We start from the raw sequence: 14,062 nt of genomic DNA on the forward strand, positions 1-14,062 counted from the left end.
AAATACAAACCACAGCCCTGCTTTGATTTTTAGCTGAAGACAGAAAGCACAACCAAGTCAAACTTCATGATTCCCAAACCTCAATTTTTCGACATCAAAAGAATTTGGAATCATCAATTTATACATCAAAGTGATTTGTCATTTCACTTTTGAATGATTTATTTGTTTAGAGGCTCTCTTTCCTCTTTCTTTTTTGCTTATAATTCAGATTTCAGAGTGCATTTATACATTATCAATGCAAAAACTTAATATTTCAGTCACCGTGCCATCTTCTCAATTTTCATTTGATTTTCACAATTCATTCTATATAGTTAATCCTTATATTTGAGATTATCTAACAAATCACTTCATGCATTTAGCATTTATTTGACTGTAATTTAATGTCTTTTGGCCCTCCAGCACACACTGTCTGCTCTGTGAGCACAGATATTGAGCGGTGATGGTCTGTTATTAGGGATGACCTCATGGTCTCGGCTGCTCACATGAGTATCCCATGTCTGTCTACCGCCCTCTTGTGGTGGTGTAAGGACGTGCAGGCTAAAGGGCTGCTGCTGCTGATGATGTTGTCTGCCAAGTCTTGTTGACGCATTTCACTACGTCAGCGCTGTGGTGGGTCTCTACTGTGTTCTACAAATGTACCTTCTCCATCACCTCCGGTCGCTGCCCAGGAATGTGTGTGTGTGTGTGTGTGTGTTGAATTGTGTGCATGTGGCCAGAAGATATCATAAATATGAGACGTGTGTGTGTGTGTGTGTGTGTGTGTGTGTGTGTGCCCTGCTGACCTGTGTGTCTTATTTCAGAAAGAGTCCCCCACCACCTCCAGGCAGTCCCCTGCCAATGGCCACTCCAGCATTAACAGTTCTATATTGGTAAGGACCCCCCCCCCCCGCCCCCAGAGAAACCCCTCAGACAGACCCACAGCCATTTCTCCCCTCTCCCCCTCCGATGCGTCATTGATGTGTCGTGGTATTTTAAATGTCCGTCTGTCGATCTGTTTGTCCGTGTAGATGTTCACTTATCGCAGGTTGTTACAGTAGTAGTAGCAGTAGGCAGGTCGTACAGTAGATCTCACGACTCGATCCCTCGTCGTTCTCCCTGTGCATCCCTTTGAGCCAAAGGCCCCCGTGTCCGATATCTCAGTTAACAAATTGGTGTGCCTGTAAAGCCTGCCGCGTGCTGTGCCTCATTGTTGACACAACGCACTCGGCCTCCTGTGGTCACGATGCTGCAGGGGACACACTTGAGGCTCCTGCTGTGCACTATACTAAACCTAATCAGGTCCTGCAGCTCCTTTGTTTTCTCTGCCAAGGCTCTAGACAGACACTGCGGTCGTGCTGATGATGCAGCTGCTTTGCTTGCTCCGCTTGCTTGGTTGCTCCACAGCCACATCTGCTTTAACAGATGAGAGTTACTGTCGTCTTTTCCACTTTCCTTTCTGTATATATTTTGCAAGAGCAGTAGCTAGATTGCAGATGAATGTTAACGCATGTTTTAAGTCCCGAAAGAGGATATCTGACTCCTACTGAGTCCCTCAAGTCCCGAAAAAGGTTTGTTTTTTTTATCTTGTGCGCACAAGATGATTATCTTGTGGTAACAAATGAGTTATCCTGTGTGCAACTTCACAAGTGTCTCTATGTAGAGAATGAATATTGATGCTCAGTGGGCGCCTTTAAATTCCCCAACAGTATCTAAACCAGGTAAAATGAGCTCCACCTCAACAGCTGCATTAAAATGCTGCTTACATGATAATGCAACAACAACAATCAATAATATAATGTACAGCAATACAAAACTACTACACAGAGACATTCTTTTAACTCAGTGTAAGTGTAGTGACAGTTTTGAGAGAGAAAAGTAATATTTAAAAGATGAATTTCTAGTTTATTTTCTTGTTTGTGCACGATAGAAAGATGTCACCTTTCGGGACCCTCTGGGCCCTGTACAATCCTTTTATTCCCTGTTAGTCTAATATTTGTATCTTGCTTTAACCGTGTCTCTCTGTCATCAATGGTTTCCCTCCGCAGGACCTGCCATCCACCATTCAGCCCAAAGGTCGACAGGTGAATAAAAGCCACTTACTCAACACCTGTACTCACTTAAACAGGATAATGTTGCATCCCTCCCTTTTATTACAAAGTGTACGTCTTGATGTCTCCCTAACCCTCCTTTCTGCTTCACAACACTCATCACAATAATTCTGATTCATTTACAAAGTAGTAGTTTTGTTTACAGACCGATCCCCAGACTGTTCAGACTTTGACTCGTGGTGCGAGTGGCCGAGTTCTGACCTCCTTTTGATAGAAGAAATATTGGAGTTTGAGCCCACTCCAAACTGCTTTGAATTTAAGTTCTACTAAAATATGCTGCAGCCGTTCAGCCGTCCGTAGCAAAGAGAGGAGCGGACAGCGTGCTTCAGGATTCAGACTGAGCTTGGTTTAGAGGAATAAGATTTTATTGATTTGAAGATGGTAATGTTTCCCTTCAAGCACCAGAGGAGAACAGAATGGTTTTCAAATCTGTTTAGTAAAGGAAGCCAGAGACCCAGGCCAAGTATGTCACCAAATCACACAGAGTTCTGCTTGGATCCACTCAGATTCGACTGCAACTAATTATTATGTTTACAGTTATTTTCTTGGTTAATTGAAATTGTTGAGGCCACAAAATGTCAGAAAATTAAAAAAATACTAAGGTCATACCCTCAATTTGCTTGTATTTTCTTGCCAACAGTCCAGAAGTATTTGATATGAAAGAGGGAGAAGCAGCAAATACCGATACTTTAAAGGAGCATGTTCAGCATTTTTGCTTTATTAATGGCTGAAACAAATGATTTGACTGTCAGAATATGTTTTTGTCGCCCTATACTGACACGTGTGCCCAAGCCCCCTGTAACAGAACCCCCACTTTAACTGTATGTGTGGTAAGAATGGCACAGGCATTGTTAGACCCTGCACAGCCAAGAGATCACCCCTGAACGCTGATCCGCAGTCAGATATGGATTCATGGCTGTTGCAGTAACATTTGGCGGTCTGAGCAGATACCGCTACCTCTATTTTAAGCCAACTAAAATGTATTGTCAGCCTAACAATCTTCCATGACTGTCATCCCATCACAGTGTCTTTATATGTGTGCACCGTCCTGACTTTCAGGACAATACTGATCCAAATCAGACTCTCATGTCATTTACTGTTGTGAGATTAAGTACCAACAATGTAGCAGCAGGTGCTACCAGCAGAGGGCAGTAGAGTCCACAACAGACCTCTGACATCACATGCTAGACCATAGGTCACTATGGACCCAGACCTATTATCAATAAATTAGAAGGGGATTATAAATTCGACAAGACGCTTCTATTCCAACCGGCGCAGCTTTTCTAGTGTTTACTGCATTGGTTGAGCAGATCAGGAAACGCACAGACCAACTGCATTCGAGTTAAGCCATCCCACGTGAAGCTACTCAGCCAAAGAAGTTCCAAAGAAGCATTCCAGGCGCTAAACATCTCCGCTCTGCATGCAGACTAAAGTTAAGAGGCGAGGGGACAGACGAAAAGCTGCTGCTAAACTTTATTTATCTCAAGTTATGAGCTTTATTTTAAGACGTACAGTTATTCAAAAACTGTTATTTATTTTCTCTTATTTAATGAGACGAGAACGTTCTACCCATCTACAGTATTATGTATCTGTTAAATATGAATATTGTCCAAATGTTTTTGAATCTTACTGAATTTATTTGATTTGACAGTCAGTTATTGATGCAGACGTTGATACAACTACTAGGCTCCATCAACATATATCACACTAACTCAAGTTAGACATTATGATCTTCTGGACCTTTGCTCTAATACATTTTCTCTGACTGGACCTTTTTGAGTTTTAGTTGAATAACCCTGTGCTAGACGGTCTCAGGGCTGCAGAGCTTGATACCATTGAATTGTTTCATAGTTTCAGATCTACTGACGGGAAGTAAATGTGCTATGTGATAAAAGTGTTATCGCTCCAAAGTAGGAGTTGTACCTCCTCGTCCCGTCTCACCACCATCAGCCCCCGGCCTGTTATCCCCTCCACCAGCCTAGGCCACCATACTGCTGTATAGACATTGCATAGCCGTTTTGGTGCATGATGTGTGTGATGCTTTCACATCCTAGATTGTATCCAGACCTCCAATCAAGGACAAAATGTCTGTAAAGGTAAGAGACAGCCTCTCCCACCCCTCCCTTAAACTACCCCTGCCTGCACTCAGTGAACACAATAAGAAACACAGCAACCACTTTTACACTGTTGTCCCAAACACTTCCAGCAGCTCACCTTCACACAGAGTGTAGATTAGAGGCAGACAGACATTAAAGGCAGCGACAAACGGCTGTGAGGGTAATGATTGTTGTTTTGAACCCATGGACACATAGACAATGCCTGTGCCGTAATTACCAGTGCGTTTGGAGGCTCATTAATAGCCCGACAGTGTCTGGGTTTATCTCGCTGGAGAGAGCCCTCCCTTGGAAACCACTTTCCAGCCTGGCAAAGTACGCCGATGCTCTCACCCCCCTGGGAGTTCACCACTCGGTCCCAACTGTCACAATATGCAAAAGAAAATACAGCATCCAGCCACGCTTATCTTCCTGCCTGTCAAATTTCTCTTTCTTTTTCTGTACTTCTACCATAACTACCCACCTCCCCCACCCACCCCTCGGTTAGGTCCATCGTCTAACCTACAGTATGTGCTTTTCACCGCAGATATATGTGAGGGCTCAGTTTGAATACGACCCCTCCAAAGACGAACTCATCCCCTGCAAGGAGGCCGGCATTCGCTTCCAAGTGGGCGACATCATCCAGATCATCTCCAAGGACGACCACAACTGGTGGCAGGGCAAGCTGGAGAACACAAAAAATGGCACAGCAGGCCTCATCCCGTCGCCAGAGCTGCAGGAGTGGTGAGATCAGAAAGACGAGGCTACGGAGAAACTTTTTATCCACGTCCACAATCCTTGAGCTCAACACTTGAATTTGTTTGCAGGCGAGTGGCGTGTATAGCCATGGAGAAGACCAAACAGGAGCAGCAGGCCAGCTGTACCTGGTTTGGCAAGAAGAAGAAGCAGTACAAAGACAAATATTTGGCAAAGCACAACGCAGGTACACCCTGAACCCACACACGCATTCATAATCACATGCATGTGCACACAAAACAACATGCTGCAAGCATGCATGCATGTGACATACTGTTTACATTAAGTGTGACAGTGGGAGCTTGTGAACATGTGTGTCTGTCCATCCATCTGTTTGTAGAGGGAACACATATGGAATGGGATCTTGTAGCGTTCATCTCCAATAGCAGAGCGACGGCCAGGAATGACAGGAAAAGCTGCCAGTGTGGCAGAAATCTTATATGAGCACAGGAGCAATTTAGGGAGATGTGGGCAGCTCGTTGATATGGACACCAGTTTTGAGCCAGCAAATCTCTGCGTGTTCAGGGATCATTTTGAATAACAATCCTGCGTGAGGATGTGCACGTGTGCTTTTGTGTGTGCAGCAGAGTGTCTTACCATTTGTCTCTTGAGTATACATGAGGTATCAAAAACAGCAGCAGCAGATATGCTTAGCGGCGTCTGGACATACAGTAGATTCACTACTCAGATATCACTGCCATGTGTCTGTGGGGTAAAAACTCATCACGTGTGTTTGCAACCGGAGCTAAGAGGCAGGGTTTAGATGGAAGAAGGCAGTAGTTAAAGGGTTTTGTTTGCTGTTAGTTCTGACACCAGTAGTTTTGAGTAGTTTACTTTGGACTTTAGAAACTTTGTTTTTATCTTGTGATATTACATTGTTTTCTGCTTCGCTGGGAATAAATGCCTTTTTATTCTTTTATTTATCTTAGAAAGATAAGACTGTGATTGTTTGACACCTCAAATGTATCTTATGACCCCATGGAGCATCCAGGCCCCAGTTTGGGAACCGCTGGAATAAGCTAGTAAAGAGAGGTGGTGTAAAGTAAGGAGCAGTGCAGGGTGGGGATGAAAAGTGTTGTCCCAGGCTTTGGGGTGTCAGGTGTCTGTAGCTCATGTTTCCAGAGCTTTCCACCTTCTGTACAGCATGTCCACCGAGCAGCAGCTGTGCATGACCACAGCTCTGTGCCTACATGTGTACATGCACACTGAGCAGTAGTCAAGATTTAAGGTCACACACTTTCTAAATCGGTCTTCAGATATCCCCAAATCCTACAGCTTAGCACCTGTAGAGCAAAACCAAGCTGTGCAGAAACAGATCTTAGCAGCAAACTGATCTCAGAGGAGACAAGTAGATAGTTATGTGATGGGTGGAGCATAGTATCACTAAAATCTTTCTTAAATACAGAACTGTGCAGAAGTTTCAGGCAGGCGGCGAAGAAATGCTGTAAAGTAAGAATGCTTTCAAAAATAGAAAGTTATCAATTTACAAAATGCAAAGTGAGCGAACAGAAGGAACTCAGTAGGCAGGTTGTTCCAAACATCTTGGAGAACTAACCACAGTCGGCTGCCTCAGATCCTTCTGTCTCTTCATGTAAAGACAGACAGACTCTTGAGATCAGGGCTCTGTGGGGGCCACACCATCACTTCCAGGACTCCTTGTTCTTCTTTACACTGAAGATAGTTCCTAATGACATCGGCTGTATGTTTGGGGTCGTTGTCCTGCTGCAGAATACATTTGGGGCCAATCAGACGCCTCCCTGATGGTACTGCATGATGGATAAGTATCTGCCTGTATTTCTCAGTATTGAGGACACCATTGGAAAATCCCCGACTCCATTTGCAGAAATGCAGCCTGCAGACACTCATTATTGCTCCGCTCTCCAGCCCTTCGGTGGACAAACTGCCTTCTGCTGCAGCCACATATTTTAAATTTTACCTCATCAGTCCAGAGAACCTGCTGCCATTCTTCTGCACCCCAGTTCCTGTTTTCATGTATAGTCGAGTCGGTTTGGCTTTTCGGCTGCAGTTCTTCCATGAAGACCACTTCTGTTTCTGTTCCACTTATGACTGTTGATGATCATTAGCACCTGTTTGGTATAATTGGTTGATAATACACCCGGCTGTGATCCTACAGAATCCCTGACTGTGTGCAGCGTATCTAGAAGAAGGCTGTGTTGAAGGCAAAGGGTGGTCACACCAAATAGTGATTTGATTTAGGTTTTTCTTCTGTTTGCTCTCTTTGAATTTTGTAAATCGATAGAAATAAACAATGACATTTTATATTTTTGAAAGCATTCTTACTTTACAGCATTTCTTCACACCTGCCTAAGACTCTTGCACAGCACCGTATATCACATCTGTGCCTGTAGTTTCTATCAAAGGATTATGGGATGAAACGATTGAAGGGCACTGTCTCTGTCAGTGTGCATCTGTGTGTACAGTATGTTTGCTTGTGTGTTGATTGGCACGTCTGTCAAACAATGTGCACTGAGACCTTGGCTGACACGTCAGTACATGTCCATTTCAAAGGAGTTGTATCAAAGCATGCAGAACATAATAGTTATATAGTCAAAGAAGCATGAATGCACGACATCCAGAGTCACCTGAATTTAGTGTTTAAACTGAAAGAGTCAGTACTACCATTCATCCCCCATTGTACTGACAACAGATTCATCATCTAGTGCACAAACAGTTCACGTTTAACACTTTAATCCCATGGTCTCATACAGCATCCATCAGTACTAACTGAGATTCTAGTTTTTCCCATCAAAATCTTCTCTTGGAAAAGAGTAGCTGGGATTTTGTGCATGTTTTTGCTTGTGTGTATGTGTGTGTTCGCATACTGCAAGCTATCATATCCACCATGTATCCATCATATACACCACTGCACACAGCATTAATACCTTAATACCTCTGACCAAAATTCATCTACTACAAGTTTATTTTTTTGATGATCAAGTAGGTAAATTCAGGTTTTGTATTGGCATCATTGGAATCAATTAATCAACCAATCAATCTGCATTTATAGAGCGCCAGTTCATGACAAATGTTGTCTCTAGACCTTCTCCATGAAGAGCAGGTCTAGACCAAACTCTTGAAGTAAGAGAGAGACCCAACGATTCAGGAATGTCAAATTAAGGATCCCCACATGAGCAGCATCAGGTATTAGGCAACAGTGGCCAGTGGTCATTAGCTCTTATATAACATGTGAAAAACAAAGGACCAGAAGATTCAGTGTGACTGCTGTTGTTTTTAAAACCTAAAACCAAAACATTTTTTATAGAACAACATAAAGTTATAAAATCATGCTTAACGCAACTTTCTGATCAATTATCTCTTTTATTTATGACAAGAAATCCCGGTTTTCCCGGGAAAAGAGATATTCTGCTGGTGGTAATAACATGTTATTACTCTACAGATATCTGTAGAGTAATAACATGTTATTACTCTACAGATATTCTGCTGGTGGTAATAACATGTTATTACTCTACAGATATCTGTAGAGTAATAACATGTTACTACTCTACAGATATTCTGCCGGTGGTAATAACATGTTATTACCAGCAGCAGAATATCTGTAGAGTAATAACATGTAATAACATGTTATAACATGTTATTACCAGCAGCAGAATATCCACATGTCAGTGTTCAGTTGGTTCCAGTATGCCCTTCAGTAGCAGGTGTGTTGTGGATCCATCCCCACTGTTAGCACCGTGCAGTGCTGCACAGCTGCCCAGCTGTTGAATCTTGCTGTTTGTGTGTAACATTTTGTAATTCTGCTGTTGTAACTGAACCATGTTATGACCCCTCCTGTTCATCTCTCTCGCTTTCTCCTTCTGAACGGCCTCTCTGCATGTAAGTAACAACCAGTGACAGCATCCACCGTCTCCTCTTTCTTTTACTCTCCTCCACTTTCTCCCTGTCCCTCTCTCTCTCTCTCTCTCTGTCTTTATTCTATCAACCCTGTAGATTAAATCAGCCGTCACTGCCAGCGTTTCACTTTTGTTTCTGTTGATGCAGTCAAAAAAACAACAGAAGGCTAAGACAAAACTGAAACCATGTAGCTTAGTTTGTGTGTTTCAGAGATTGTGTGCTGTGATGTTCATCTTAACCCATTTTTTTTCTCTGGTATTAAATAGACAACCCTGGTATTTTCAAACCTAATCGGTAAAAAGGTTTTGAAATTGTCGCACCTATGCACACATCAACACACAGCCACTAAAAGTGCCTGATTCTGCCTCTGAAAGGCTCATTACTGTTAGAAGTGTCTGACAGCACTATGGAAAGGATCCCTACAGAGATAGAAGATCCTCGTGGCTTAACCACAAACTCTTCAAAGCCACCAGACTCCACCGACAGAACCTTGCAGAGTAAGGGGGCTGCTGGTCTACTGCTGCCTTAATTGGTAAGCTTGTTTGTGTTACAGTGTGACACAACGTCCTGTGTTCTGTGAGGTGAAATTGCTGCTTTTGACATTGGAGCCTGGTGGCTTTGAAGAGAGCAGTGAAGGTTGTGTCTGGTTTAACACAAAGAATCTCTGTAGGCTTTTTCAAAAACTTCAAATACCAATGTGAGCCTGTCGGTGGCACAAACAAGCACTTTTAGAGTACGCAGTCAGTTTCAAAACTTTTTCTTACCTTCTAGTCATTTAGATGTACAAATGTACAAATAAGGTCCACGTTTCCAAATACTGGAGTAACCTTTTCAGTCAATCCAATATGTTCCCTTAACTTTTTGAACAATTATCCTCCATCAGTTTGAGGAGCAGCTGGTTTGCAGCCGCCTGTTGCATAAGAGAACCCAGTGACTTGTGGGTATTGTATTTCGCTTGTCACTGCCCCGAGACGGCGGCTGCATGGAGGCTCATGTTACAGATTCTGAGAACACACTGTACAGTGAGCAGCTCTGCTCCAACAACACAGGCAACCTCCAAGTTCCCTCATTTGTTCTGGTCTGTGTTTTGTCACACAGATAAATGTTTAGAAAGTCCTGCCCTGCATTCATTAAATGACTGTATTTATAGGAAAAATACACTGAAGTTAAACTACATCTTTGGTTCTGTTACTAAAGTTGGGATTAAAGAAAATCTGTGCACCAGTAGCATGAAGTTTTAAGAAACTAAGTTCCAAGGTTGCACAAATTTAGCTGAATTAATTCCCTCAGGAAATATCTAAATGAACAATTGGTCCATACACAGAAAATATAGCAGCAAATATTTTGATAATCAATGAACAATTTAAATGTTTTTCCAGCTTTTCTGTTGTAACATTTGATGACTGTTCTTTATTATATATGATGGTAAACTGAATACATTTGATATTATAAACCTAAAGCTATCTGAGTGTGGCACCTTGAAATTATTATGGCTGTTTTTCACTATTTTTTGACATTTCATAACAACAAGAAAATAATAATTAGTAGATCAATTGATAATGTTAAAGTTATAATTGTAACACTTTTTGAGATTCTTCTCTTCTCTGATCCAAATGAATGAACATGACATGAATTCAGACTCATTATACTGCTGACTGTCTTTAAGGATAATTCTGGCATTTTAAAACCTAATTTTACATATTTTAGTAACAGAAACCTTTGGAACTGGTCCAGTAGATCGCCTGCAGCATGATGGTTGCAATGTAATCCTTCAGTGCAATTTTGCCACCGACAGGCTCAGATTGTTATTCTAAGAGTCTGAGAATGTTATAGAAAGGATCCCTACAGAGATAGACCTGGAAGATCCTTTTGGTTTAACCAGACAGCCGTTATACCGCTCTATTCAAACCCACCAGATTCCATTGACAAAACCGGTAATTTTACCTCCGTTGCTTCTCTACTGCTGCCTGAAATGGTTCGTCTGTTTGTGCTGTTGTGTGACACAAAGTCCAATGTTCTGTGAGGTAAAACAACTGTTTTTGTTAGTTTGTGTTCTACAAATATTGTTGGATCTGAAGTGACCCTCTAAAGACGAAACAATAGCACAAACAGACTACCTGAGCAGTAGAGCAGTGGAGTCTGGTGGCTTTAAAACTGAGCGATGTAACGGCTGTTTTTGGTTAACTACTACCAAAGGTCAAGGACAATCTCAGCCCGTCAGTGGCCACTTTTAGTGGTCAGACTTGATAATGTAATCCCATGGGGCTATTCCACCCACACAGCCACTGTAGGTAGTTTGTCCATTCTCAGCTGCCGTGGAGGCAATCTGCTGGACCCAAGTCCAAAAGTTTACAGCCATATTAACAGTCACACCCAAATTATGTCAAATCAGGGCCCAGGTTTAAAAATAGAGGAGTAATCCTACACTCCTGTGAATATACTAACCTGCTGCTGAACTCTCAGTGCTCTTTTAGTTTGATATTGATTCATCTGTCAATTAGTTTCTTAATTAATTTGATCTTTAAGTTGTAAGACAGCAGTGAAACATTCCTATCGTAAGCTGCTTGTATAGTCAGAAACTCAAAGATATTCATTTTACTATCATAGAAGACAAAAACAGCAGATGTTTGCATTTGAGATGCAGAAACTAAGCCATTTATTTATCTGTGTTGTTTCCTATTGATTTTCTCTCAGTCCAGCCCAAATATCTAAATATATATTTTCTGCCATCTTTACTGGTTTTTGTCATGAACCATTTTCTCCCTGGACCAGTTACTACCTGGTCAGCTTCATTTCATGTCAGAGCACAGAGGGGGTTTAAACCTCCTAACATCCACCAGAGCAGCACGTGGCTAAAACACAACCGTAACCCTTAGAGTCCTGAGCCTTTTTTGGCTGTTTTACTTTACTTTTGTCTTCATATACCACATAAAACAATGTTTAATATGCCCATGTTTGGTATCCTTTTCCTATACGACCTGGCTATTATTTTTTCACTTTGACATACTGTGTCAACACATTTGGCCAAAAAACACACAAAACACATAAAATCCGATTTGAAAAATTGTATTAATTTTTGCAATAAACAACACAAACAAATCTTGAAAATGTCAACACAGGTTGCAAAGGTGAACATACAAAGGTAAAATTGAGGTAAAAAAATCTAAGTATATACAAATATTTAGTAAAGAGCAGGCGTTTTTCCCCCTTTTTAGTAATGAAACTCTGAAATAGTTTATGTACAAGATTAAATACACATAAAATAATTCCCAGGCTCACTTGGCATCCAGTGTTCGCTTCATGTCTCCACAAAACAGTCCCTCCTATCCAAAAACTCTCCCTGTCCCTCCCTCCTCCAAAAAAAAAACAAACCCTCAGTCTAAACCTAGAAAACAAGCTAGTAAATACAGTCTGTAGAGGAGAACCAGCAGATTCTGGCTTTTATTACCGTTTTCTGATGTGATGAAAAATGACAAGGGTACTGAAATAAATGCAGCACCTGCGGCATCCCGTATCGGACATATGCACAGGTAACGGCATGATAAAAAAAAAAAAAAAAATCTCCTGTTTTACTTGGTCTATCGACATAAAACAAAAACTAGGAAAGAGTTTCAAGCCTACACTTTGGAGTGAATGTGTCTACATCACTCTACGTGCCCTCTACGCCATGCAGTTAAGTCATCAAGTGGCCATGTGATTTGATCACGCCGGCGTGATCAGCGGAGGGTTAAAACAGCTCACTGATGTGTCCTAGTTACTGTTGTCACACATGACAGAACTACTGCCTGCAGGTCACCACATACCCTCTATATGTTGTTAACCACACCTGGATTAGACCTGTAGGGAGCTAGGGTAATCATCAATTCACAGATCATCTCAGCTCTCCAGTTGTCACTTTCACTCACAGTTTTGATGATAGGCTTGTCGCCAGTCCGGATTTTAATCTGCTCTGTTTTGAAGTCACCCAGCTTCCTCTGTTCTCCACCACATAGTTACCAGCTGTGTTTAATACTCTGCAGTTCCCCTCGCCGTCTCCAGACTCCTCTAGCTGCTGCCTGTCTCACAACATTCCTCTCCACGTCCTCTCACTCTCTTTCTCCCTCTCCCTTCCAGTGTTCGACCAACTAGATCTGGTCACATATGAAGAGGTTGTGAAGCTTCCTGCTTTCAAGAGGAAAACGCTCGTTTTGTTAGGTGAGTTCAGCCGAGTGTAGCAGCAAGAAATGGGGACGTCTGCCTTCACAGCTGACCTCACTGACCCACTGTGTGTTTGTCTTTGTCAGGTGCCCATGGAGTGGGCAGAAGACACATCAAGAACACACTCATAACCAAACATCCCGACAGATTCGCCTACCCCATCCCACGTAAGACACTGCACAGGAAAACACTCATCGGAGAGTTCAGTTAAACCTCAGCTCGTTGATACGACTGGTCCAGTAGATGGTCTGTGCCTGATCCAAATATATCCACTGAAAGTGATTGTTTTAGCCACTGACAGACTCAGAGTGTCTGTCAACACTACGGAAAGGATCCCTGCAGAGATCCTAGAACTAGAAACAGCTGTTTGATCACTCCCTTCAAAGACAAAAGACGAAATCAGGGTCAGTACAGATACAAACTATTTAACTAATACGATGATCCACTTCAGCCTTACCCTGTTATTGTTTGTTATAGGTCGTTGTGTTGTGTCGTTTTGTTTCATGTCATTTTGTGTGTGCAGTTCTACATTCAGTTAACCATCCGTTTACCGCAATAATCCATTTGTTTCCACTCTGTTTGTTTACCATGTCCCTTCATGCCCTAACTGTTGGTGCAGCCTCTCTCCCTCACTATATGTGTGTGTGTGTGTGTGTGTGTGTGTGTGTGTGTGTGTGTGTGTGTTCTCCTCTTTTCCAACGTCTACGTCTTGTATCTTTGGGACTGAATTAGATTTTTAGTGAACCCTAACCCTAGCAGATCACTGCAGTGGTAATCCAGCCACTCCCATGTTCTGTGAGTTACAATGACAATGTAGTCTGGTGTGTGTGCTGTTTGTGGTTAAACCAAAAGGATCTTCCAGGTCTCTCTCTGTAGGGATCCTTTCCATGATGCTGTCACACACTTAGAATAACACTCTGAGCCTGTCAGTGGATCAAACAAGCTCTTTTAGTGGACCTACTGTGATCAGGTGCAGTCTACTGGACAAATTCCATCTCATTTTGTACCTTTTAGACCGTTAAATATGGACCCAGGTTTAAAAATACATCCTAAACA

At 42.2% G+C, this 14,062-nt stretch overlaps 1 protein-coding gene across 7 annotated transcripts in view; it reads left to right on the forward strand.

The window, feature by feature from the left end:
• The window catches only part of caska (calcium/calmodulin-dependent serine protein kinase a), a 126,098-nt gene that overhangs the window by 108,278 nt on the left and 3,758 nt on the right, over window positions 1-14,062 (forward strand). For 2 of the 7 annotated variants that reach the window (XM_070838765.1, XM_070838767.1), the window contains 7 exons: window positions 801-869; window positions 2,025-2,060; window positions 4,142-4,183; window positions 4,728-4,924; window positions 5,008-5,123; window positions 12,923-13,003; window positions 13,093-13,173. In XM_070838765.1, the coding sequence (XP_070694866.1) occupies window positions 801-869; window positions 2,025-2,060; window positions 4,142-4,183; window positions 4,728-4,924; window positions 5,008-5,123; window positions 12,923-13,003; window positions 13,093-13,173 (622 nt within the window). The remainder of the gene's footprint in view (window positions 1-800; window positions 870-2,024; window positions 2,061-4,141; window positions 4,184-4,727; window positions 4,925-5,007; window positions 5,124-12,922; window positions 13,004-13,092; window positions 13,174-14,062) is intronic. The other 5 variants (XM_070838766.1, XM_070838769.1, XM_070838770.1 and 2 more) reach the window with 3 other exon arrangements.

Source organism: Pempheris klunzingeri, chromosome 10 (assembly GCF_042242105.1).
Source record: "Pempheris klunzingeri isolate RE-2024b chromosome 10, fPemKlu1.hap1, whole genome shotgun sequence".
NCBI classification, from domain to species: Eukaryota; Metazoa; Chordata; class Actinopteri; order Acropomatiformes; family Pempheridae; genus Pempheris; species Pempheris klunzingeri.